The 27,578-nt window shown below is 37.6% G+C and overlaps 2 protein-coding genes across 6 annotated transcripts in view; one reads left to right on the top strand and one right to left on the bottom strand.

The window, feature by feature from the left end:
* Positions 1-246: 246 nt before the first annotated feature.
* Positions 247-15,777, bottom strand: TATDN3 (TatD DNase domain containing 3). Of its 5 annotated transcripts, none has more exons than XM_061185580.1 (10): positions 15,658-15,777; positions 13,939-13,971; positions 12,942-13,015; positions 12,641-12,725; positions 8,219-8,281; positions 7,198-7,307; positions 6,978-7,033; positions 5,149-5,261; positions 3,456-3,536; positions 247-537 (listed from the first exon to the last, which is right to left on the bottom strand). In XM_061185580.1, the coding sequence occupies exons 1-10, from the start codon at positions 15,721-15,723 to the stop codon at positions 394-396; spliced, it is 825 nt and encodes a 274-aa protein (XP_061041563.1). In that variant the 5' UTR covers positions 15,724-15,777; the 3' UTR covers positions 247-393. The 5 variants fall into 5 exon arrangements, with proteins under 5 accessions (XP_061041563.1, XP_061041564.1, XP_061041565.1 ...); XM_061185581.1 differs by having other exon boundaries at positions 3,456-3,533; XM_061185582.1 differs by lacking the exon at positions 13,939-13,971.
* A 78-nt stretch (positions 15,778-15,855) lies between these two features.
* Positions 15,856-27,578, top strand: part of NSL1 (NSL1 component of MIS12 kinetochore complex) — a 51,769-nt gene continuing 40,046 nt past the window's right edge. Inside the window, exons 1-4 of the mRNA XM_061185579.1 lie at positions 15,856-16,107; positions 17,949-18,027; positions 23,467-23,597; positions 25,301-25,355. Coding sequence (XP_061041562.1) covers positions 15,877-16,107; positions 17,949-18,027; positions 23,467-23,597; positions 25,301-25,355 — 496 coding nt within the window. The 5' untranslated portion in view covers positions 15,856-15,876. The remainder of the gene's footprint in view (positions 16,108-17,948; positions 18,028-23,466; positions 23,598-25,300; positions 25,356-27,578) is intronic.

Below are 27,578 nucleotides of genomic sequence, written 5' to 3'. Positions count from 1 at the left end.
TCCTTTCACTGGATAAATCCTGTGGGAAGTCAAACAGGTGGTAAAGGATCAAACTTTAGCCTATTCCATGCCATCACAGTAGCACTTACTTCTTACCTGTGGGAGCCACCCTTGCCAGAAGAAATGGTTTCAGTTCATTTGGTGGTTCTATTTAACAGGGCAAAGTAAGAAGCAGTGGTATTTCCCAATCTCCTGCTAGGACTCCGTTAATTGAAAAGCAGTGCAAGGTAGAATTAGAACCCAGGGTTTTAGGATCTAAGCCCAGTTTTACTTCTAAGAAAAATATTTCTCTAAAATTATAATCCCGATACAATGGCTTCTTCAGTTCAGACTCTTCATCAGAACATTTATTTTTCTCAAACAGTGCCCTCTGCAGTTGATTTTGTTATGAAGCTATTTCGGGAGCAGGTACTGAAGCTTGGGAAATAGTTTCAATGCGTTCTGTGTTGTCACTTCTATAACTTCCTCCACTGAGATCCCTTTCACCTGGGCAATATATTCTGCTGAAATGGAAATGTTTTGGGGCTCATTCCGTACCTGAGACAGACAAAGCAGACATTAATCAAACATGACACTCAAGAGAAGCAATCCTTGAAGACTGTAGATAAAAGAGATGAAAATGAGTTGGTAAAAACAACTGATGAGCACTTTTTTTTTTAATGGGGGTGAGGCGAAGCTGAGGAAAAGGCCCTGAGCTTCAGCTTGAAAGCTAAGGCTACAACATTAACTGTAAGTCTATGCTGCTCCTGAAAAGAGCCCTGGGGTATTACCAGTCGAGGTCCCAGCACCTAGCACATGAAGCAGTCTGCACAAAGTGGACACTTGGTGACCTGCCTGACTGATGAATTAACTGTCCTTTGGTTTGTTCCTCAAGTGAGTGCTTGCAAAGGTTGCTTGGCCATTTCACCTCACAGGCTACATTACAGTTTGACTCAAGTAATGCCATGGTGTCTGGAAGACTACATAGATTATGTAGTCATATTTCACTGATTCTAAGATGCATTTCTCCCCTAACTTAACATCTCTGAAATTGATATATATTTTACTGACATTCAGTGGCATGTGAAAGTATAATTGGTAGTGTTTTTTTCCTTAATGGTCACAAAACAGTGGTACATCTACAATCAGTGGCATTTAGATTTGATGAAATATATTATTGTTTTTATTATTAAGTTATCTACTCAGGATGATAATGTTCAGAGGAATAAGATAACTGTTAAGGTTAAAAAATAACCTTGATAACGTAGCCTAAGAAAACAATGAAAAATATGCACCAAGATTTAGGTTCAAGGACATTCATCATATTGTTTATAATACAGTTGACCCCTGAAAAACATGGTTTTGAACTGTGTGGGTCCACTTATACATGGATTTTTTTTTCAATAAATACTACAGTACTACACAATCCAAGCGTGGTTGAATCTGTGAATGCAGAACCATGAAAATGAGGGCTGAATCCGCAGATCCAAAACTGCAGACGTGGAGGGTGGACAGACATGTATTTTCCATGGTATGGGGCGGGGGTGGGGGGGTGGGAAGGGTGCTGGTACCCCTAAGCGCTTCTTGTTCAAGGGTCAACTGTACTGTGTTGGAAACAAACAACCTAAATGACAGTATCAAGTTAAATATATTGTGGCACATTCACACACTAAAATTTATATACTTATTAAACATGATGAGGAGAAGTATATTTATTGACATTTACATGTGTTCACCACATAAAAGCAAGTTATGAAATGATGTGTTGAGGCTAATCCTATTTTTATGAAAAAAATATTATGTGTACATATATGGACATAAAAAAGTGTGGAAGGACATAAGAACTTTCATTTTTTTAGTGCTTGTTGTAGGCAAGGTTTTGTTCTAAGGTTTTCATGGAATTTCTCATTTAATCCTCACAATAACTCTGTTAGATAGGTACTATTATTATTAGCATCCCTTTTTTACAGATAAGAAGGGATCCTAAACAGCGAGTAAGTAGCCCAGTTGAGGTTTAAACCTGTGCAACCTGACATCAGAGTTTGTGCTTTTAACCACTATACTATAGTGGTAACCTTTCAGTGGTAGATGGTTCTATTTTCTTATGATTTTCTGGGTTTTCTATTTTTCTAGAACAAACACATTTTACTTAACAAAAAGCATATTCAGTTTTTTTTTTTACTTTTTGGCTGCGCTGTGCGGCATGCAGGATCTTAGTTCCCCGACCAGGGATTGAACCCGTGCCTCTGTACTTCCTCTGCAGTGGACGTGCAGAGTTCTAATCACTGGACTGCCAGGGAATTCCTCAGTTTTAAAATTCATTTATTCAATAAATGTTTTTGAGTACCTACTATGTGCAAGACACTATGCCAGAAACCCACAATTTTTATCAAATCATCTAAATACAAACATAAAACTGAGTTATAAGAGCATTTGAAATTCATTTCTGTTTAGGGTGAAAAAGCTAGGTCTTTTTCATCCTATTTCACACTAACCAGGAAGGCAATTTTATACCATTCTGTCCTACACTCAAACAAGAAAATAAATGTGGTTATAATCCTCTATTCTCTCATTCCTCTTCTATATTCTTACAAGAGCTGATTTATAAAATTATGTAACTAATTGGACATTAATTAGCAAAATAATCATAATGTAATTACAAATAATCATAGTTTATTAACAATTACATCGCTACTGCTCCCAAACCTCTTACTCTCAAGTGCCAGTCCTCTGAATCTGGGAGGCATGGAGACAGCTCTGATGGGCAGTCAGGGGCACTTAGTAAGCTACACAGTGGTAGGTGATTGTAATAGGCACTACTGTCTTCCTTTCAGATAATTATAATTTATAATGGTAGCAATATTTAAAATATGATTCTTCGTGGCCTACAATAACAAAATGCACAGCAAAGATCACATAAATAAATCTATGACTGTATCAATACATCCTTGTACTGAAAGAAATTGAGGCTTATTTTAACATGCTAATTAAAAGAAGAAAAACATTTATTGAGCATCTACTATATACCAGACACAATAGGCACTTTCATATACATTACTTCATTTAATCCCCACTGTAATACTTCAAAGTATTTTACTATTATTTTACCCACATTTTATAAATGTAGAAACAGTTTCAGAGAGGTTAAGGAACTTGCCCAAAGTTACACATCTAATGGGTATCAGAGACAGGATTTGAATCCAGGCCTTTCTGACTCTAGACACTAAGCTTTTTACTATACTGGTCTGGATTTCAATATTACATAAATTTGGACATGACCCATATCAAATAATATTCTTTGTAGCACAAACAGCCATATTTACAAAAGACTTGAAATTAAGTCAATATAACCTTTCAACCTAGCATTAAAGTAGGATCCCATTGTATTTACACTGGAATGAGAAACACAGCTTAACTGAAAATAGTTCAAATAAAAGATACAATCTAAATAATGTAGAAATTAGAAAATCACTTACTTTTTTTTCTGGTCCTAGTGCAGGTGAATCTGTTTCCAAGCAAATCGAAGTTAAAGGCAACTGTTTCACAAGTTTCTGCTTCTTAGAGAAAAGAGAAAGCTAGTAAGTTTAAAACATGAGAAGTAAAGATTAAATAAGGAGCATTAAACCCACATGTCAATGCATACTACTCTGCAAGAATCTAAAATTCATGCTTTAATATTCAATTAATAAATGTTCACTATGTTCTCATCATTCTACATTAATGGTTAGATTTAAGAAGAAACATTCTTTGCCAAAAATTATCCAAAGCCTCTAGGAACCCAAAGAGTAGTAACCAAGAGCAAAAAATGAGGTAACATCCAGCAAGAACCCAAACATCTGATATCATATGCCTACTGAAAGATCCAAGGAAGAGCGACTTCCTTGGTGGCACAGTGGTTAAGAATCCACCTGCCAATGCAGGGGACACGGGTTCAAGCCCTGGTCCAGGAAGATCCCACATGCCATGGAGCAACTAAGCCCATGAGCCACAACTACTAAGCCTGCACTCTAGAGTCCATGAGCCACAACTACTGAGCCCACCTGCCACAACTACTGAAGCCCGTGCACCTAGAGCCCGTGCTCCGCAACAAGAGAAGCCACCCAATAAGAAGTCCGTGCACCACAATGAAGAGTAGCCCCTGCTCCCCTCAACTAGAGAAAGCCCGCACGCAGCAACGAAGACCCAACACAGCCAAAAATAAATAAATAAAAATTTAAAAATAAATAAATAAAAAAAATAAATAAATAAGAAATTTCTCCACAAATGATAAAAGTAGGAAAAATAAAAGTAATCATGGACTATCAATTAACATGACCTAATTGACATTTCTAGAACTTTCCACCTGAAACTGTATATAAGGCCCAGTGTCCCTGTATTTTGAAGTAAACTGCTTTCGCTTTAAGTCTCCCAGGCTTCCCCTGGGTCTCAAAAGGCTGGTTCCAGAGGTAGTGATTAGGAAATGTGAAGATGTAGGAGCAATGAATAGCTGTTGGGTCGGAAAACTGGTAACAACTTAGACTATGAATTCGCCACATAGCAGAGTCACCAAATTCCCAGTTCCCTGAAAGTTATAGATAGAGGCCTGACACACACTCCCAAGCTGTTGTTACAGGAAGCAGACCCTCACCAGATGGAAACTGCTGACCTCAAGCATGTAGACCCCAGATCAGCTGAAACCAGAAGATTGATGATGCTCAAAACTTCACCTTGATGCCAACCAATTCGAGAACTGAGGACAAGCTGCTCATATACCCTGCAGCCTCCTCCCTCACACTGCCTTTAAAATCCCTTTTCTGAAAGCTATCAGAAGTTCAGGTCTTTTGAGCATGAGCTGCCTAATTTTTTGTGAGTGGAAGTTTATTTTGATGATATCCAATTTACCTATTTTTTCTTTGGTTGCTTGTGCCTTTGGTGTCATAGCTAAGAAACCACTGCCTGATCCAAGGTCACAAAGATTTAGATCTGTTTTCTTCTAAGAGTTTTATAATTTTAGCTCTTATACTTAGGTCTTTGATCCACTTTTGAGTTACTCTTTATATAAGTATGAGGTAGGGACCTAAGATTAATTTTTGCAATGAAACCAGAATAGTATCACAAGTACATAATAAAAGTTCATATTTTAAAGTATATTTCACAAAGTATAAAATGAGGTTTAATGAAAGAATTTACCTGTCCACTTCTTATGATAGAGGGAGGAATTGAGAAGAAGTACCCAGCTTTTACTCCTTCCATGGCTACAGAAGGCCGACCATCAAATGCATGCAGCAACACTTTGTCAGCACCTCTCAAAAATTAAAGATAAATCACAGTTCCATTTTATTTCCTTAATGAGAGGTTTTCCCACTAATCAAATTGAACAACACAGATTTTAAGTAAATGTCGGTCACTATAAGGTTCTATGATTTCTAAAGAGTAGATAAACATATAGTGTTCAACCAGTAGAATAAAAACATAGTAAATTCTTAATCTTCAGAATAAAATTAATAAATACAATTGAGCAATTATTTGAACTTCCTATACCATCAAACCTTCTCCAAATCTTCAGAATAAAATTAATAAATACAATTTAAGCAATTATTTAAACTTCCTATACCATCAAACCTTCTCCAAAAGTTTCTGAACTGTCAAGTTATTGTTCCTAATAGGTTTTTAAGCAAATTGTCCTTAAGAAGGATGATAGTGAAAGAAGAAATGAGGAAATAAATGACTCACAAATTCAACACTCATAGTTTCACAAAAACCATCTCCAGTTCTTAAAGGATGGCTGCTCAGCCTGCACAAAAATCATGTTCTCGGTGAATCCAGGGGGATTCAGTACTCACCACTGAGAAATACAGTGCTTTCTAGTTTTAGGCAATTATGTTTACTTCACTATTTGATACTGTTGGTAGGTGTGACATTTAGTGGGTTACTACCATGAGTTATGAAATCAAATTAGTGGGTCACGACTGGCCAGTGTGTGCTTATATATTTGTGTGCATAAACACATGCACACACACATATCTATACACACATACATACAGATGTACTGCTTCTTAAACTTTTGTCAGTTTTCTGTATGTGTATATACTGAGTTTCGAAATAAAGTCAGTGCCAAAAACAGTATGTATGTGTATATACTGAGTTTCAAAATAAAGTATATTTCTTACCATGGACAGCACTTTAAAAATTTGAAAAGTAATCCTATGAGAAGTATTTTTTCTTTAGGAACAACTGGTGAAGATGACAGTGCATTTTATATAAGATGGCCACAATCTGTATAATACCATTTTCTAAAGCAGCAGCCACAAAACATGCAAAACAGTAACTCAATGTGATCACCCTTCTTTGCTTTGTTTTTTCCTCTCTCACATAAGCTGATTAAAATGTTGGAGCTGCTAATTTTTAAACTAAGGCATTAAAATTTCTTGATCCAATTTTTCATTTGTTTTATCCCGGCCTGATAAACATCATAATCACACTGAAAACCTTGTAAATAGTAGGCTGACTTGCAAAACCATCTTAGTTGATTTCCATCTCTACCCTTGACCCATTCCCTTCCCTTTAAGAAATCAAGTAGGGCTTCCCTGGTGGCACAGTGGTTAAGAATCCTCCTGCCAATGCAGGGGGACACGGGTTCGTGCCCTGGTCCGGGAAGATCCCACATGCCGCAGAGCAACTAAGCCTGTGCGCCACAACTACTGAGCCTGCGCTCTAGAGCCCACGAGCCACAACTACTGAGCCCACGTGCCACAACTACTGAAGCCCGCGTGCCTAGAGCCCGTGCTCTGCAACAAGAGAAGCCACCGCAATGAGAAGCCCTCACACCCCAATGAAGAGTAGCCCCCGCTCGCCACAACTAGAGAAAGCTTGCGCGCAGCAACAAAGACCCAATGCAGCCAAAAATAAATATTTAAAAAAAAAAAAAAAAAAAAGAAATCAAGCTATGTTCTATGAGAATATGGACTGGAATTGTCAAACTTAAACATTAGGCACATTTTTCTCAGGAACCTAAATACCTTGCTCATTTAACAGGCTGATGGTGGGTCTTCCAGCTGAACGTGAGTGAACATTTCTGGTAAACAACAAAAAAATTCCTTTTGAGTACTTAATATGAAATTATTATTTTTGTTATATTAAAGCAATTCAGAGAAAAAGAAAAGTAGAGCTCAATTTCAGGAGAATCATTACTTAATTTGCTCTGTAACTATTAATATAGAAAGATGATAATTAACCTACAAAGGCAAATTTAGTCTTTTGGCTAATTGGACCTGTCTGATTAGGACTTGTCTTTGCTCTTCCTTCTGTTCATCAGTGCCAGCAATTCTGGGGGAGAAATCTAGTCCAACCTATTACAGAAAAATAAAACAGAATTACATGTTTATGGTTTAATGAATCCCAAAAGACATATTATGGAGCAGTACGGTCCAAGAGAAATATAATGGGAGCCATACACACAAGCCACATACACAATCTTACAGTTTCCAGTAGCTACATTAAAAACACTAACAAGAAACAGGTGAAATTAATTTTAATAATATATTTAATCCACTATATCTAAAATATTATCAATATTATCGTATAGTCATATTATTATGTCAACACATAATCAATAAAAAAATTATTGAGTTATTTTACATTCTTTTTTTGAGGTACTGAGACTTTGAAATCCTCAGTGCATTTTATCCTGATAGCACATCTCAGTTTGGGCCAGTCACATTTCAAGTGCTGAACAGCTGCATGTGGTAACCACATTGGACAGTGAAGATTACAAATGACTGCTTCCCTTGATTCTATTCTGGCATGCATCGCGATAACCTAGATTCTGAATGTAAGTGCTATTCTTATCTTTTATCTTTAATTATAAGTGGAATTACCAAGTGATGTTTCACAACTGTGAATTATTTAATAAAAAATGTCCTTTAATTATAAACTCTAACCTGTTTAAAGTATGCTTGTATATACTATTTTAACTAACCAGAGGCATAACCCTATGTAAGCAAAAGGAAAAAAAGAGCAAAGTATATTGGAATGTTAATAGTTTTCTTCCGTTAACATAAGCCCATGGGGAGGCGTCTATTGTTTTATCCCTAAGCGCTTTTGCTTATTGAGGAAGTACTGACAAATTATTATTCAGCTGAACAGGGTGAACATAATTATCCAAGTCTGTTATAATCACCAATACTGAATTAAGGAGTATTTTCATCTATCACATGAAAGTCTGGATTAGAAATCATTTGATCAGCTAGTGGGTATTTACCTCTCCAATTGCCAACAATCGATCCTTATAATTCTCGATAATGGGCAAAGCTACATCCAAATCCTAGGATGAAAAAAAAGTAAATTTATTAAAATAGAAGGAGAAGGGAATTTTATAGGTTTTGTATAAACACCTATTATATGCCAGGCACTATGCTATACTGGGTCCTTTACATAGTCAATACCTTTAACCAGTTGAGGAACTAAGAATGTAATCCTTCTATAATGGTGGGTACTTCTGTCTGGAAATTTGAGTACAAACATCCCACATCCATTTAGGTTACAAGAACATGACTTCCTTTTTTAAAAAATATTTATTTATTTACTTATTATTTGGCTGCGCCGGGTCATAGTTGCGGCATACAGGATCTTCGCTGCTGCATGCGGGATCTTCATTGGGGCATGCAGGATCTTTTAGTTGGGGCATGCAGGATCTTTTATTTGTGGCATGCGGAATCTTTAGTTGCGGCAGGCGAACTCTTAGTTGTGGCATGTGGGATCTAGTTCCCTGACCAGGGATTGAACCCGGGCCCCCTGCATTGGGAGCGCAGAGTCTTAGCCACTGGACCACTAGGGAAGTCCCAAGAACATGACTTCTTGCGAAGATTCCCACTTAAACCCTTCCTTCTGTTTAGAAGGCATTTCCTGGCATTTAGGAGGAGTGAACTGGATTTCCTGGAATAGCTGAGCAAGAGAGAAGAAAGCCACCAGGTGGTCACCTTTGTTAGTTTTTGGGAGTGCACTGCTATGTTCTCCTCTTAGGGTACTGATGGCTTGTGAATTTTTAATAGTGATAATCCCCATACATCCTTTGCACTATTTTCACTGATTTCTTTTGTCTTTATAGTCCTGTGTAGCCTATTTTTGTCCTAAAGGTTCAACAATATACATACTAAATATCACAAATATGTTGTTTGCCAACTACTGAAGTAACTGTGTACTGTTAGTTTCCATGATATTACTATTTCCACTTAAAGAGAATTCCCCCTGTGAGGGATCCCTTTAAGACAAGGGAAAGACAAATACATGGAAAATTTGCTTCTAGATGTTTTAAACTACTTTGAGGATTTTAGTCTCAGAATATGTAAATTCAAGGTACTTCTAGTGAGGATAATCAGAACAAGGGAGAATTAAGAAAAGGGAGGTAAACCATATGGTAGAGGAAGAAGAGGAGATTTTATAATTATACCTCAAGAGAGAGAAAAGAAGATGAGGAAGGGTAAATCAAGGCCTTAGACACCCCAGTAGACTCAATGAAGAAGAATTAATATTGTCATGTGGAGCTAAGAGTATACAACCCTAAATACCAGAGAAGATGTCTGGCAATAGCTGAGTTGGTCAAAGTGCCAGGCAAAGATATTCCATATCAAACATCCAAACTACTGTGTGTCTGTGGGACCTCAAAGGGACTGGAGAAGTTGCAGAGATTACTCAAGAAATGTTTGACACTTAGAAAGTCTTCAGTCAGAAAGAAATTACACATTTGGATGAAGACCAGATACAGGGAAAAAATGCTTCTTGGAATATGTATTATCTATAAAAAGAAGCAAAATAAATTTACAATGAGACTGTTCCAATTCCTCATGAAATATTTTGGAAGTTTCTGGCAAGTCAGGTATAGTAAATAGAAATTAATATAATTCATACCACAGATTCAATATGTGTAAATATATGTGTGGTCTTTATCATTTTAATAGATGTAAAAATATCTATAAGGACATTCATAGGTCTAAATCTGACTTCAGTTCTATTCCCACTTCCTCCATAAAGTTTCAAGTTCTTTAACAGCTAATGGTTCTATTGTGGGGTTTTAAAATATCCTATACCTCTATACCCTATGACTGGGAATACTACAACTAAATAATTATTCACGATTTACAAATGAGGAAATTGAGACTTGGCAAAGTTAAGTGCCACAGATCACAGAAGCCATTAGGCCAAGTCTCTCTGACTTCAAAGCCCATGCTGTTTCCACTATGCTATTGAAAGAAGAAAGGAGAGAGAAGGAAAGGATGGAAGAAAGAAGGGCAAAGGGGAGGGAGGAGAGGAGAGGAGAGGAGATTTATTCTGAATGATTTAAAATAATTAGAACTGATTTTTTTATTAAAGAAAACGTTTAGTCTTCAGAACCTTTAGAACAGGGGTCAGGTGTGTAACCAAAATGAGTGAAGTGGGTTAAGTAGGGACAGGAGCCAACTGGACAGCACATGCCCTGCCTGGAGGGGGCAGGAGCTTGTAGACAGTGAATTGTGATTCCCCAGGGTATCCCAGGGGCTTAAATTCTGCCTGGTAATAATATTTATTGAATGAATGAATTCAGGAATATGCTGAAAGATTTGTGTGATGCTAGGCAATTTTCATTTTATAAACCAAGGTAATTTAATGAATACTTACTATTGTACATACCTACCTTTGTACCACATAGTAGGAGCTTGTAATCTAACCACGATGGGAAAACTAAACTATAGTGGCGACTACAAGCACATTAGGAACAAAACTGCTTAACTCTGGTCTTTTCCAGCGGGCTATCTTGAGATTTGCTGAGTTCCTGTCTGCTTTGAGAATCTAGATTTACCTGTATGTTGTTGGTATTTTATTTAGTTTTGTAAGTTAAATAGTCCTATCAGTTCTACATTCATGCCAAAAATATGCCAAATCCACTCCCTTCTCTTCATCTCCACTGCTACCACTCTGGTCCAATCCACCATCGTTTCTCACATGGACTATTGCAACAGTCTTTTAACTATTCTCCCTTCTTCCTTTTTTGCCCTCTTCAAAATTGATTCTTCACAACATTGCCAAGGGGATCTTTTCAAAACAGAAATCACATCTTGTCACTCCTTACTTTAAATCCCCCACTGATGTAAACTACAATCCAACAAGGCCCTGGATGAGGTGACTGGGGATCCCTGCCCAATCCCTCTGACCTCACTATTCCTTCCTCTTCCACCTAGTCACATCAGTCCTCTTTCTATTTCTTGACCACATCAAACTTGTAACTACCTTAGGACCTTTGTGCTTCATTGTTTCCTTTGCCTTCAACACTCTGAACCCTCTCTTTGCATGGCCAACTGCATTCAGGTTGCAGTTCAAACGTCACCTCCTCAGAGAGGCCTTCCTTGACTACACAATCTAAAAACCAGCATCCACAGTCCCCATCACATAATCTTGTTTCATTGCCTTTAAAGCACTTAGTTCATGTATCTAATTGTTGATTGTCTTCCCCAATCCAGAATCTGGCTTCTGTGAGAGGGATTTTACTCTATAGTGCTTAGAACAGTGTTTGAAATACATTACATGCTCACTAAACACTTGTTGGCTGACTACTGAAATGAAGGACTATTAGTATAAATCTCTACATAAATGAAAGAAATACTGTTCTGCTATCATCCCCAACATTTTGGGAATTGCAACTCTCTGGCAATTTAGCTAATTTTATCATATCAACAACTCAGGAAATCTACAGGATAAGTATTTATTTTTACCTGAAGTGAATTAAAAGTAATTTTGTTTCAAAATAAGTAGAACTACCTCGGGTATCCCATGTAGGAATACAGATTTATTATTATAAAAAATGACAGTCCTCATATCTTAATTTATTCATAGATAACAAAAAGTCTTTACTTCTTCAACATGGGGCTTTCAATCTCATTATGTAATAAAGCACTCAGGAAACTGTGCATCTCCCTGATGCTGAGTCAGGAGACAAGTCTGAAATATAAGACATATTGACTACTGTGAGTCAGTGAGATCTTGTGGGTAGGAATTTTTTTAGAGAGGGTATAAAAGTAATGCAGTTTAACAGATCAAGAGCACTCCTATAGGGATAGTTCAATGTTCAAAGAAGACACTATGTACTTGAACTCATCTGTTCCCTTATAGTACTGCATCTATGAATTTGTATCTTTCTTTTTCTGGATATTTTATCACTTTTTTTGCCAAAGCAATATGACAACATGATAAAAAATTTGAAAACAAGGTGCTTATAACTCTACCAGACCATCATAACGAGTATAATTTCTGTACTTTTCTCTCTAGTCTTTTCCTTACAGAATATATTTTTACATGGATGTCACAGTGAATAAACCATTTGGTATCCTGCTTGTCTCCCTACACTATACTGTAAACATTTTCCATGTTGCTACATAAACCTTATAATCCACACTTTCTATAGTTATATTTAACATTGTAGCATTATATTTAACACTGTATAAGTTAACTAGTTATTTATTTATTTCCTAACCTCTAGGCTGTTTCCGCTTTTTCTCTATTTCAAATAACTGCTGTAACAAACATCTTTGTGAAAGAAGATAGAATTTCTTTCTTTTGGATTATTGCCTTATAATATTAATTTGAAAGAGGAGGAGTACTGAGTCAAAAGATGTTATGATTTTTTATGGTTCTTGTTTTATAAGACTGTTACCTTTAACGTGACACTTCTTTGGTCTTTTGGTGAAACTCCCTGAACTGGGTGAACACCCAAGCATGGCAGGACAAATCCATTATACCTAAAAATGTAGAACGAATTAAAAAAGCAGAATATTAGACTAGGAGACAAAGTTACTCTGAAGAACAAGTAGGAAAGAATTTTTTTAGGGCTATGTTAATGTGATCGTTTTTCTTCTCATTCTCTTTAAAAATTGATTATCTTTGATATTATAAATATGACATCATAATTGCATCCTTATTAGCAACTCTTTCTAATTCTTAATGAGAAGTAACACCTTTCTGAAAGCTGCATAATCTTTTCAAATTCTTCTGAATGTTCAGCAACCACCACAAGAGCCACAACATTGGCCTGCAACAAAAATGAATAGAATAGTTAGAGTCTCAAACAATATACATCCAATATAATTAAATAAAAATTTAAAGTTTTCTGTGCTTTTAGTTATCCTTGCTCACTCACACTCCATCAATATAATCATAATAGCTATCACTGAGTAGTTACTATGTTTCAGGTATTACGTTCAGTGAATATAAATATTACCCCCCATTTAATCTACATACTCCTATGACGTAGGCATTGCTGTAATCCACTGGATGGATCAAAAGACAGAGTTTTGGATGGAGTCAAATAACTTGCCCAAGATCACTAGCCCTGTGTAACTCCAAACCCCATACTCGTAATTAAGCTGCCACAGTGAAAGATGGCTGTATGTAAAAATGGCAACCATTTCTAACTATCACTTTTGGGGAAGACCACAAAATGCTAGCTTCATAAATACTTCCAAAGATTAATAATTTTTTTCCCACACAAATCAAACTGTTTCAGAAAACTTTTATAATTTCTCCAAGATCTCCAGAATAATGTTAATTCAAGAACTGACAGATGGACCAATTTGTTCCATATTGCTGGTAAGTATGGTGGCTGTGGGAATGTGTTTTGGATTCAGACTATCTTGTCTACATCACTTACTAGTGGTGTGTCTTTGGACAAGTTAATCTCTAGGCCTTAGTTTCCGCATCTATAAAATGGGTAATGGTTGGCTATAAAATAGTAGCTTCCTCAGAAGCTTGCTGTGAAACATTAAATGAGATAATGTACAGGATGGGCTTAGCTCAGTGCCTGGCACATAGTAAACAATAAATGCTGTTTATTATTAACTTATTATTATTGAAGTAACAACAACATAGTATAACTAAATTTCAAGCTGTTTTAGATCAAAATTAGGAGGAAAATAAAGACAACCAAAAAAAGGGCAATTATAGGTATTGGCTCACTTTCTTGGCTTTCTCCAACACATCATCCAGATCCTAAAATAAACATAAGTAATCACAATCATTTTAGATGGATAAGTAAGTGTCCTTTGGCTGTGTATATCAATGTAGTTGAGGCACCATAAAGAATGACAATGATGGCAAGGAACAGGGTGGTGGAATGTGAAGAGCCTATGCTGACCCTACCTCCCATTTACTCTCTCAGTAAAATGTGGCTTCTGTTCCCACTCTACTAAAACAGAAACTGTTATTGTCAAATATAAAGGACACTTCTCTGTCCTCCTACTCTACCCCTCAGCAGCATTAGAAACTCACTTGTCCACTCCTTCCTTTTTGAAATATTTTCCACTCTTGGCTTCTGCAAATCCTCCTCTCTAGCTGGCTGCTACTTTTCAGTCTCCTTGACTGGCTCTCTCTTCTCTATCTGATTTCAGAACCCTATGCTTCTCTCTCTGACTCACCTTAAGTACTCTTATTACTATGCTCATTATGCTAATGAGTCCCCAGTTTTTATCTCCAGCCTATAAATCTCTCCTGAACCCAAGATTCACATTTTAAAATGACCATATGACATCTCCACTTGGATGGATATTAGTTTTCAACATGTGCGCAACGTAACTATTTTCTCCTCAACAAACCTATTCTTTCTGCCTGCCCTCTCCAACCTCAGTTTTCCCTCATCTCAGCACCACCACCTCTCTACAGCATCCTCAAGTTCTCCCTTTCCCTCTCTTTCCACATCCAATTCCTCTCAGCATGTACTACAGATTCTATCTCTAAAATATACCTTGAATCCATCTGCTTCTCTCAAACTCCCCTGCAACCACTATCTTTAGTCTAAATACTGCAAAAGCTTCCAAGCTGGTCTTCTAGGTTCCATTCTTGTTCTCCTCTGTCCATTAGCCACACATCAGCAAAATGGTTTTTAAATGGATTATCAGATCTTGTCTCTCTCCTTAAAAAACAAAGCCCTTTACTGGATCCCCACTGTGCTTCTAATGAAATGCGAACTCCTGCCTCACGAATCCTCTGCAAACCTCTTCGGTCTTGTTTTACCCGTCTCTCTTTTTAGCTCATCAGGCTCCACCCAGCCTTTCGGTAGCTGAATGTCCAAATTCTGTCTTGTCTGGAGGCCTGCAACCCGCCTGCTTTCCTCACCACCCTGCACTCACCGCTTCGTCTTTCCAGCACCAATTTAAGCTTCACCTCTTGAGAGGTTTTTCCCCTAAAATAGACCCCGCTCTTCTTTACTATTAGCCTCTAGTTTCCAATGTAGCGGGTAAAACACCTTGAAATTACGTGTGTGTGCGCGCGCGCTGGTTTTTGTTTGCTTCGCTCCCCTGTAGAACTGGAGCACGCGGCGTGCGGGAGTGAGCCCGAGTTTCGCGGACGGCGTCCTTGGGAAAGTGGCTTCTCCGCCCGGAGCTGAGAGGCTGGTAGGATAAACAGCCGGGCCAAGGCGGGGTAGGGGGAAGGACTCCAGTAGCCGGTAACAGCAAATAAAAGCCATGTGGAGATAGAGGACTTATGGATATTCGGGATGGGAAAGAAAAATCATTGTGAGTGAGATTAAATAGGGAGTAAGGAGCAAGTCGCACAGCACCACAGACGGGGGCCTGGGAGGATTTGGGGCTTCGCTCTAAGGGAGGAGAACAAGGATAGCCTGAAGGGAAAGGATGGGGGCCTCCCTGCTCCCACGGGCCCGACCTCGCCCTCACATACGTGGTCAAAGTCCGGGGCGGAGAGGTGGCAGTGACAGTCCACCAGCCCTACGCCCACCGCCCCCATCGCCGCAGCCACTGAATCTCTCGACTTGCCCGCAGAGCCTCACGCGGAACGCTGCTGCTGCGGGCCGAGTTTCCGGCCGGACGTATGCTCCTTCCTCCCGGGGAACAAGCTCTTCCGCTCCCAGAGTTCCCGCCCACAATTCAAGTTGGAAAAATGGAGGGGGCTGAGTCGGTGGCCCTTTCTCCTCCACGGGACGTGGAGAGAGTGGCCGGGACAGACGATGGGGCCTCGATCCTTGCCACCTCCCGAAAAGACTTCCGGGTGCGCTGCACCTCGAAGCGGGCCGTGACGGAAATGCTAGAACTGTGCGGCTGCTTCGTGCAAAAGCTGGGGGACGCGCTGCCAGAGGAGATTCGGGAGCCCGTGCTGCGAGATGCGCAGTGGGTACGGGCCCAGTCTTGTCTTATCACCCCCTGTCTCCACACCCCCGGTCTCAGTGGTCAGAAAGAGCGCACAGCAGCCTTCGGCAGAGTTAACGGTGCCCCACGCTTGGTTAGAAGCAGCCCGGGACACGGGAGGGAACGAAGTAGATGCTAGAGGCAGCTGGGTATTGTTAATTACTTAGGCCAGTGCTGTCCGATAGAAAATACAAGGCGAGCCATGTATGTAACTTGAAATTAAAAGTAAGAAAAAATAGGTGAAATTAATAACATTTATTTAACCATGTCCAAGATATCGTTTTAACTTGTAATAATTAAAAAATGAACGAGATAGTTAAATGAACGAGATAGTTTACATTCTTTTGTTCATACTAAGCTTTTCAAATCTGTCTTAAACTTACAGCTCATCTCCTTTCGTACTAGCCACATTTTAAGGCCTCAGCAGCCATCAAGTGGCTAGTTGCTCCCCTATTGGAAGGTGCAGACAGAGACTCTGCGAAATTCTCTAGGAGAGGGTAATCTTGGAAGTCAGTCAGTCAGTTACCAGGCTAGCTTTTGGTCTTTCCTTTTGTTTGTTTTAGAACATCTTGTGAAGAGAGCGAAAACTTTTTCCCTACAAGTCTAAAGTAGATAAGGAAGCTGTCTTGCTTATAAACTTCAGTAAGATCACACACTGGCCCTTATAATACATTTCCCCTTCCTTTCTTAAATATTTTGTAAAGCCCTGAAGAAGATAGTTTTTTGGGGAAAGACACAACAAATTGAGGGATTTGTGCCTGTCGAAAGGAAGCACACAATCTATATTCAGGAAAAAAAGTTAAAATGCTTATAATGCAGTACAGTTTTGAGTGTGAATGACCACAGTGCAACCAAAATAAAGGTTAAATGGATGAAGAATGAACACTCCCTGAGTTGTGATTCTGTATTCCAGTGTTGTGTACACTGGCTCTTATATCATTTTCTCCTTGCAAGCAAGGGAAGAATAGAGACATACCTGAGGACATTTTTAGTAGTTTCTTGGGAGAAGACTGTTTTGTTGTGTAATGATCTTAGAATTTACCCCTTTCTAGGAAGTGCTAAGGTGCTTAGAACATTTAATTACCTTACAAAAAAGAGGAACTTGGCTTAACCTATTATACCTTATTTAATGGATGAGAAAGTGGATTAGAAGATAAAAGGTGTGAAACTACCAAGGGAATTAACTTGTTTTACTATAATTAAGAGAGCAGATAAAAGGCAGAGACTTTATGTTGACATCTCTTTATCTAAAACCACATAATATAGTGTTATCACATTCTTTTTTGTGATAGTTATTTTTAAATTTATTTTATTGAAGTATAGTTGATTTACAGTGTATTAATTTCTACTGTACAGCAGTGATTCAGTTATATATGCATTCTTTTTAAAAAAATTTTTATTTATTTATTTTTGGCTGCACTGGGTCTTTGTTGCTGTGCGCGGGCTTTCTCTAGTTGTGGCGAGCAGGAGCTACTCTTTGTTGCAGTGTGCAGGCTTTTCATTGTGGTGGCTTCTCTTGTTGCAGAGCACGGGCTCTAGGTGAGCGGGCTTCAGCAGTTGCGGCACGTAGACTCTAGAGTGCAGGCTCAGTAGTTGTGGCGTACGGGCTTAGTTGCTCCGAGGCATGTGGGATCTTCCTGGATCAGGGCTCGAACCCGTGTCCCCTGCATTGGCAGGCGGATACTTAACCACTGCGCCACCGGGGAAGCCCCTGCTACTTTTTTAAATATTCTCTATCACAAATCTGAAGTTGTTATTTTGCAAAAATGTTTGAATTCAGTATGTAAAATTATTTTCAGTGACTTGACTGTTGTGACTTTATTGCAGACTTTTGAATCAGCTGTGCAAGAGAATGTCAGCATTAATGGGCAAGCATGGCAGGAAGCTTCAGACAATTACTTTATGGGTATGTGATTTCGCTTTGTCCCTCTGTCATTCATTTCTGAGTTATTTTTGTGGCTAGTTTTATTTATTAATTTAATTTAATTTTATTTTATTTTTGGTCGTGCTGCGAGGCTTGCAGGGTCTTAGTTCCCCAACCAGGGATCGAACCTGTGCATAGTCCTAACCACTGGACTGCCAGGGAATTCCCTCTAGTTTTATTTTGAGTGCTAATTCTTAATCCCCATTTTCAGTGTCACTTCTTTTAAAATTCCTTTAGTGGAAGAGTTCCTTTGCTGGAAAAAAGAGAAAACTAATCTAGAAGACTATTGAGGTCATAAGCTGAGGCAAGCAACGTAGTGGTTACTGTGATCCTTTATATTGATATATACTCTCTGGCATTCCCAACAAGACTTTCATCTGATTAAACTTCAAAAGTACCCTTGTCAATAGCTTATTGGAAAATACTGTAGAACTATCCCCAGATGAAGAAACAGGTCCAGAGACTCTCTATGCTTAATACTTTATAAATCAAGTTGTATTTTTACAAGTGATCCTTTGAGTAGAGAGTGAAGTGCTCTTAGAAATGTGAAGTTAAACTATAAAAGTACCATGTAAAGGATGAGGTCAGTATTTGTAGAAACCTCCTTAATAAAACAGAATATTTTCCTGGTCTAGAGCAGACTAGATTGTACCCTAACTAATGATGTTGACATATCTAAAGAAATAAAAGTTTTAATAGAAAGAAAATGGTCAGTGTAGGAAGGAAAAAATGTAGTAGAAAACGAATGATCAGTGTGGGAAGAGAGGCAGAACTCTCCAGCAATGTCCAGGAGAAGGGCTGCCCCGGTAAGAGGACTGGAGTGTCTTGTTGGTCCCCATGGTGATAGTATGGAGATTTGACCAACAGAGATTGATATCACTGCTGGCTGTTCAGATTAACCACTTATACCCTTGAGCTTATTCCAAGCCCATCAAGTAATTCTCTGTGGCTATAATTTTTCTCCTCAACATTAAGATAATTCTTTGCCCAGAAGACTTCACTGTTTAATCCTTGGCATTAATCCTCTTCGAAGTCACCAAAGTTCACTTTCCGGTTTATATATTAAAATGGAAAAAATAACATCAGATTTTCCAGATACTATGAGTGATTGCCAATTAGTGGGGGAGGGGCAGTGTATCAGAATCACCTAGGAGTATTTTCAAACTACACAGCTTCTACTGTGTGTTTATCTGACTCTTGTTCTTTGAAGTCACTTTGGAATCGCCTTATTGTTTGGTCCAGACTGCCTTCAGCAATATGATTCATCCGTTTATAGATTACCATGTATTTTCTGACAGGTTGGCAGCCTGGGTGGATGGCTCTGAAGTGTGGATATTCTCTATCCCTTTTCCCCCTTATAACTCTGAGGGGAAATAGTTGAGAATACTACATTTTTACCTTCTTTCAAGGGCACTTGATAAATGCCAGACACTATGCCAAATTCCAGGAAATAGATGAAAAGATATGGTTCTTACCATTTAGGAACTCATCATTAAGGAAAGGAAATGGACAAAGAATCACTATTACTCTTTAGGAAGTGGGAGAAGACGTAACAGAGTAGGTTGTTGTTAAAGGAAATGCATTTAATAAGTAAGCGCGTGCTAGACAGAAAGGAGGTAGGAAGGACATTTGAAGCAAAGAGAAAAGCATATGCAAAGGCACAAAGGAGTGATATGTTTGCAAAATGTCAGCAGTGAATTGGGAAAACTAATGACAGATGTGGCCAGAAAGATAAGTTGGGACCAGATCACAAAAAGCCCTGTAGGATATGCTGAGGAATCTGCACTTTATCCTGTAGGTAATAGGAAGCTGGTGAAGGTTTTTAAAGTAAAATTACAGTAGTCCTTTCTTATCTGAGGGGGATGTGTTCCAGGACGCCCAGTGGATGCCTGAAATCTCAGATAGTACCAAACCCTGTATCTACTATTTTTTAAAAAATTTTATTGAAGTACAGTTGATTTACAATGTTGTGTTAATTTTTTCTGTACAGTAAAGTGACTCAGTTATACATATATATGTATATTCTTTTTCATATTCTTTTCCATTATGGTTTGTCACAGAATATTGAATATAGTTCCCAGTGCTATACAGTACAACCTTGTTGTTTATCCATCCTATATATATCTATGATAAAGTTTAATTTAGAAATCAGGCGCAGCAAGAGATTAACAGCTATAACTAATAATAAAATAGAACAACTATAATAATACACTGTAATGAAAGTTATGTGAATGTGATCTCTCTCCCTCACTCTCAGAATATCTTATTGTACAAATTTAATGCCTTTTCCATCTTAACGAAGGACTTATCATGCAATGTGGCTGTAACTTTTGCAGTTTGAGGTACGACCACAAAGCTAGCACAGATTTCTTTTTCCTTCACAATTTCATGGATGGAAGATTTATTCTTACTGGCGATCTTAGCAACTTCAGCATACAATTTTTTTCCTTTATTAAGTTGTGAACTTTCACCTTTTCATTTAACGGAAGCACTTTACAGCTTCTCTTTGCCATATTTGAATTGCCAGCATCACTACTCTTGTGCTTTGGGCCCATTATTAAGTATCAATAAAATAAGGGTTCCTTGAAAACAAGCACCACGATACTGCAGCAATGGCTACCAAGTGACTAATGGGCAGGATACACTGGACAAAGGGATGATTCAGGTCCTGGGTGGGACAGAGCAGGATGATGCGAGGTTTTCATCATGCCACTCAGAATGGTGCACAATTTAAAACTTATAAATTTTCCATGTAATATTTTCAGACCATGGTTGACCGTGGGTAACTGAAACTGCGGAAAGTGAAACCACAGATAAGGGTGCACTACTATAACAAGAAAAGGCTTGTGTTTTAGAAAGCTAACTGTTGGCTGTGTGGGGGACAGATTGGAGAAGGGAGAAATTCAAGGGAGAACCTCTAAGACCTTAGGACGTTATTGCAGTAATACACCAAAAGGTGGCGAAGACTTACCCTAAGAAAGGAGAGAAGAGGACGGGTTCAAGAGGTGTTAGCAGGTAGAATTAATAGGATCTGTGTCTGATCTAATACATAGAATCAATAAGTAAGCTTCACAAGGGCAGAGGTTTTTGTCTGTTTTGTTCATTGAGATCATTGTGCAAATGAGTGAATGAATAAATGAATGAATGTGCAAATGAAACCAACTTCCTCCCTGCCCTTCTACCCTGAAAGGACTTGAATTCAGAAGGCCAGACCTGACACATTTAAGAATTAAAAGATAAGTTCCTTGAGAGCAGGGATTATATATATTTTTTCTCATCACTATGTTTTCAATACTTGGCTTGGCACACAGTACGTGTTTGTTAGATTAATGACAAATTCTTCCCTGCTCAAATTTATACATTTCAGTTTTGTAGCTTTATCATTAGGTGGCGCTAAGAAACCATTTTCTTCTCTACATGGAAGATTTAGCTGGGAGACTTGTTTTTTTAAACTGATTGTGAAATAGTTACAATATTCCTTTCAGGCTAGTGATTGAACTTTTTAAATAATAAATTAAAATATAGGGAAGACTGCTCATTTAAATGAGTATTCAAAGTAAGAAATGACTATATTTTATAATACTCTCAGAAGAAGTAGTTTAATTGGACTTAGTGAATATTCTTTTCACGAATGGAAGACCATACATGATATATACCTCATTAATCTTTATGATATATATGTTTATGCTGATGTATGTCAGCAGTGTCTCAAAATGTTCTCAAAATATGTAACGTTTCAAACTTCTCCCTAATGAAGCTCTACTCAATAAAATAAACAGATCTATTTCTATCATAGACTTTGACATAGCAGAACACAAATGACGTAAGACCAGTTAAGCTGAGGACCTAGCTCTTTAGTATTTTTAGCTACTTAATATTTGCTACGTTTTAAAGTGATTTTCAAAATAAAGTTGATGTATCCCCTGCATTAATTTCATCTGGGGTGCTTAATTTCTGGGCCCCATTCCAGAGAACTCTACTAGGAATCAAAATTTCTGCACTTCTCCTTACCAAAGAGTATGTACTATATGATTTCATTTATATAAGATTCTAGGAAATGAAAACTAGAATATAGTGACAAAAATTTGATTGGTGATTGCCTGGGGATAGAGAGCAGTTTGGGAGGAGCAGGAGGGAGAGATTATGAGGGAGCATTAGGAAACTTTTAGGGGTGATGGTTGTGTTCATTATCTTGACTGTAGTGGTGGTTTCAAGGGTATACACATATGTCAAAACTTATCAAATCGTATACTTTAAATATGTGCAGCTCACTGTATGACAGTTACACCTCAATAAAGCTGTTTTTTAAAAAGTAAAAAGAAATTTCTGCACTTCTGACAAGTTCCCCAGGTGATTATTCATTCTTTCAGAGTTTGAGAATCAGTACATTTGACTCTTGAACAACTCAGGTTTGAACTGCAAGAGTCCACTTATACAGGGATTTTTTTCACCAAACACAGTACGACACCATTTGTAGTTGGTTGACTCCACAGATGTGGAAACTCTAAAGTTTCCACAGAGGACAAACTATAAAGTTATGCTTGGATTTTTGACGGCAAGGATGGTTGGTGCCCCTAACCTCCACATTGTTCAAGGGTCAACTGTACTTTAAAACATAGGAAACCAACTGATAAGATAGCTTTAGCCAAATCGAAGAAACTCTAAAGTCACCGTATCTTTTACGTTTTCCTACCATTTATCCAGTTGTGCCTGTTTCAGATCTAGCTACTCCACTCACTGCTATTGTCACGCCTTTGGTTCAGCACATGATAAAGTCAAAACTTGTTAGCATCCCTGATGTTAAATGTTCTTTACAGTGTGGCTCTTCTATATATTATCATCCTTTTTTCCTTATACTTTAACCTGCAGCCATTTAGATCTTTTTCTGTTTCCTAAAGACTCTTTGATCTTGCAGATACTGTTTTCTCTGCCTCAAATGCATCTCCCTATTATTTTTTTCCCTACCTTTTTTTATGCAATGGATTTACACTTATATTTCAAGTTCCAAATCAAATGTTATTTTCTCTTTAAAGTCTTAAATTCCCAAGGCAGAGTTAGTGTTCCACTGTTCTTTGTCCTGATAGCATTTTGTTCATACCTCTACTGTATGTATTCAGTTGTTTTGCAGTTGTATGTCTGCTTCTTGCAGTGAACCGTGAGCTCTTAGAGAACAGGGATTATGTTATGTTCATCTTTGTATTTTCTGATTTAGGCTTGGCTTCCCATAGGGGCTCAGTAAGTAATCGACTGTTCAATGAATAAATGAACCAGTTACCAAAGTGGGGCATCCATTAACTTGCCATATTTGTTTTCCTTAAATTTTGTGTTTTCTAAATTTAGTTTATTATGTTACATTTTCATATAGAATATTAAAAAATGTGTTTTAAGGAATTTTTTGATATTATTTTTCCCTCGAAATAGATTCTGATATCAAAGTCCTTGAAGACCAGTTTGATGAAATCATAGTCGATATAGCCACAAAACGTAAGCAGTATCCCAGAAAGATCCTTGAATGTGTCATCAAAATCATAAAAGCAAAACAAGAAGTTCTGGTAAGATGATTTTCCTTTAAAATAGTAAATTTTATGTAATGTCTATTTTACTACAGTAAAAAAATTAAAGTATGAGATCCAAGTGGAGGTAAATGACATTTTGTTTTCTTTGTCTTTCCTGCCTCAGTTACTACTGTTTGTCTCCTCCTAAGTCACACTAGGTTTTGAATACAGCTGATGATAAAATAAAATAGAATTTGAAGATGGAAGACTGACAGTGACTTAATTCTGAGGCCAGGAGGGAAAAAGAAATGTATTTTTTAAGCCTTTTCCTTCTATCTGTCATTTGTGTTTGGCACATTATTTGTATATGTTTATATATTTTGGAAGACCCTTTAGTTAAATCGATGATGAAGATTGACTACCTGTTTTATAACACCAAAATTTGCTTTATGAATTGTGTATAATTTGTTTTGCTCCAAAAATCATGATGAGGTGGAAGTAGGTTTGCTGGGAATGGCATTGCCTCTGGAGTGAGACATACATGTTGCTTTCGATTGTGCTTTACTTTTTGTCATTAGTTTTTGAAATTAGCATACTTCCACATATAAATTTTCTAGTTGCTTTCCTTTCAGGAATTGTTTTAGAGAGTGAAGACAGGTACTTTCTCTAAAACATTTTAGTTATCATTCTGTGAGAAAAAGATGATTATAAGCAAAATTTTTCATTTTTTTCTTCCATAGAAGTCAGTCCTCCCAGAAATACCCCACTCCCTTTGCCTCATCCACTTTTAAAGTTTCCTCGGGAAAAACATTCAAAATGTATTTATTTTCCAGCATCTCCCTCTCTATTACTACCCTTCCTCCCCCACCAAAACCTAGTAATCAGTATTGCATAAAAGAAAGGAAATTGGCCGGCCTAGGTGGTACTGCTGTGGAAGTTTAAAATTGATGCAAAATGGATGGGGTGAGGATACTAAAGACAGCTTTTTTAAAAAACAAACAAACAACAACAACAACAAAAACACCTTTTTGGCTCCTGCTACTTTGGGCAAGAGAAAGGAGAGACATTCTTCTCTTTCTTTTTGCCTGAATTTTGGATCCCGTTCTTATAGTTCTGCTATTGCAGTCCCAGTGTATCACAGGATACATAGGTAGGCATTAGTGTGCTGATGTGGTAGTGGCCTGGCCATTTTTTAAAACAGAGTTTCTGTGGGAATATGAGTTCTGAGTTCTAAACACTTGTCTTAAAACGAACTTTTGAAAAACAGTCCATTCATAATTTGAAAACTACCTGGTACTTTATAAACACGAGATTCCATCTCTATGCCTCTAATTTGCTTGATTGCTTTTCTCATGCTTTTTTTTTTTTTCCTGGTTTTTTTTTTTTGGCTGCACCTTAGTTCCTTGACCAGGGATCGAACCCTGACCCTCAGCAACAAAAGCGTGGAGTCCTAACCACTGGACCACCAGGGAATTCCCTCTTATGCTTTTTTATGGTGCTATATCTTAGTGTATGCAGTAGGTGGCAATACTATAAAAGGTATAATTCAGACTTAGTTTGATCTTTTCTTCTTTTCTCCTCCCTTCGCTACAGATTTTCAGGATCTAATTTTGGGGGTTTTTGTTTTTATTTTTTTGTGGGGTTTTTTTGGCAAAAGAATGGTACTACTGACTAATAATATATTTGCTTGCATAAACTGACAGAAATGTTTGTATGAGGCACTAAGTTGTTAAATTAAATCTGTTTTATTTTATGTTTAGAAACAATACCACCCTGTTGTACATTCATTGGACCTAAAATATGACCCTGATCCAGGTGAGTCAGTGTTTATTTATGGTAAAAGTGAAGCATGAGCTTGTAATTTTCAGGAGTTCCTGATACTCTTAAAGGTTTCAGCATCAAGATTATCTTCCCTTTGATGCTCTAACTCACTACCAGTCATCAGTGTTTATCTCTTTTTTTCACTTAGGATTATAAGAACTTGCTCTAAACCTTCCAACTCAGAATCTCCAGGGCTAGGACCCAGGAAGCTGGACTTTTATTAAGCACTCTCCTGACCTAGACTATTATAACACCTTGTCAATCTCTAACTTCTGTTATAATACCCTCCCAGCTCTAATGCTATTAAACCATCCATTCTTTGCATTACAGCCAAAGTTATACTATTAAAGCACTCATGGTGTCTCTCCTCAGTGTGATAACCATCACTGGTTTCTCATCATTTACAGAATAAAATCCAACAAAAATATAATGTTGAACTTAAGAAGAGGTACATACACTTGTTATGCCTTTGAACTCAATTCTGTGTCCACTTAGGTGCACCCTCTAAATCACAAAGAAATAAAATTTATACCAATTTTGTAAATCCAGCAATAGAACCGACTTTGCTAAAAATGTGGATCATATGTATTTTTAAATGACTCTGTTCTCACATTTAAAAATTTCTAGCAGTTTTCTTGAGACCTTTTGAAATTTGCCTTTGGTGCTCAAGAGTACCATTTCTGAAGTATCAGTAAAACAGTTAAGACCTTCATTTATTTGTATGGGATTTCTATACTTATGGCTTTGAGTACCTCACCCTTGTTGAATTCTGATTTACTTTCTAACATGTCCTCTTGCCCTTCTTAAGTGTCCCAAGCCAGTGGGATAAACTGAGAGGGGGAAGTAAAGATACTCTGAAATTGGTTAAAATCACAGCACTCACTGTATTTGATAATAAAAATTGACCTAGGACCTAACACTTAATTGTCATGGTTCACTAAAAAGGGTTAGTTGCCAAAATGCAGTGGTTGACATATACTTGTTTTGGTTTGAACAACAAAAAAATAATAATTGAAAAATGTGTTATCACAATATACTCAAGTATTACTTTTTAACTGTAGTTAATTCTCGAAAGAAACTTGGTAACCTTTTTATCTTAGGAGGGAAAACCGGTTTATTTAAATGATCCTTTGACGGTCTACATGATTTTCTTCCTACCATTCCAGTTATGTAGTATTAGTGGAAAAATCTTCTTTGTCATGTGATTCTGACTTCACAGTTAATCAAATAATTAGAATCTATCTTTTGGATAAATTTTGAGATTTTTGTCATTATGCATTTTCATAATGTTTATAAGCTTAGAATAGCAACAGCTCTTTAAGCACAGCAAAATTAACTTATAGTTTTATTAGCTGAATGTCCTTGGGCAAGTCACTTGAAACTTGTGACTTGGGCAAGTCACAGGTTTCTTTAGGATGAAGTCTACATAGCCTGATGCTTTAGGTGTGAATTTCAGCTCTGTCACTAAATGTTATAGAAATGTCCTGCCTACTCATTGAGGTTGTTATGAATCACATGAGATAAGGGGGTCTATAAACTGTAACTAAAATATATAAGTAGTAGTTTATAAGGAGATGCTATGTAATAATAACCCTATTATAAATCCTATCCCTGGGCTTCCCTGGTGGTGCGGTGGTTAAGAATCTACCTGCCAGTGCAGGGGACATGGGTTCGAGCCTTGGTCCGGGAAGGTCCCACATGCCGCGGAGCAACTAAACCCGTGTGCCACAACTACTGAGCCCGCATGCCACAACTACTGAAGCCCGTGCTCCACAACAAGAGAAGCCACCACAATGAGGAGCCTGCACACAGCAATGAAGACCCAATACAGCCAAAAATAAATAAATGAATTTATTATAAATAAATAAATAAATAAATCCTATCCCTTTTACAGTGGTACACCTTATAATACTACATAGCTTATAATACATTCAACTGATAAAATCATATGAAATTAATTAAAATGGCTTAGGAGAAAAGTGGAAAGCATAAATTTGTATAGAAGTTAAAAATCTGAATAAGTAACATGGGAAAACTTTTTAGGGAACTTCTTGGAATTTTGTTTGTTTGTTTGTTATTAGAATATTAAGTGATATCAGGCTTATTTGAAAGCTGACACTTTTAAGGAAGGCTGTCTGGTTTTCAAAACATATTACTTAAGCAATGTATATAACAATTATTTGGCATAGTTATGTTAGTAACTCTGGGGGATATGGA

The sequence above is a fragment of the Eubalaena glacialis genome, chromosome 3 (genome assembly GCF_028564815.1).
Source record: "Eubalaena glacialis isolate mEubGla1 chromosome 3, mEubGla1.1.hap2.+ XY, whole genome shotgun sequence".
Lineage (NCBI taxonomy): Eukaryota > Metazoa > Chordata > Mammalia > Artiodactyla > Balaenidae > Eubalaena > Eubalaena glacialis.
This window is presented reverse-complemented; position numbering and strand designations above follow the sequence as displayed.

Coding starts and splice junctions, on each gene's coding strand:
- TATDN3 (XM_061185580.1), bottom strand. CDS start 15,723: ATGGGGGCGGTGGGCGTAGGGCTGGTGGACTGTCACTGCCACCTCTCC. Junction 13,016..13,938: donor TGTTGGAGAAAGCCAAGAAA/GTGAGCCAATAC, acceptor TTTTTGTTGCAG/GCCAATGTTGTGGCTCTTGT. Junction 7,034..7,197: donor AAAAGACTAAATTTGCCTTT/GTAGGTTAATTA, acceptor GTTGTTTACCAG/AAATGTTCACTCACGTTCAG.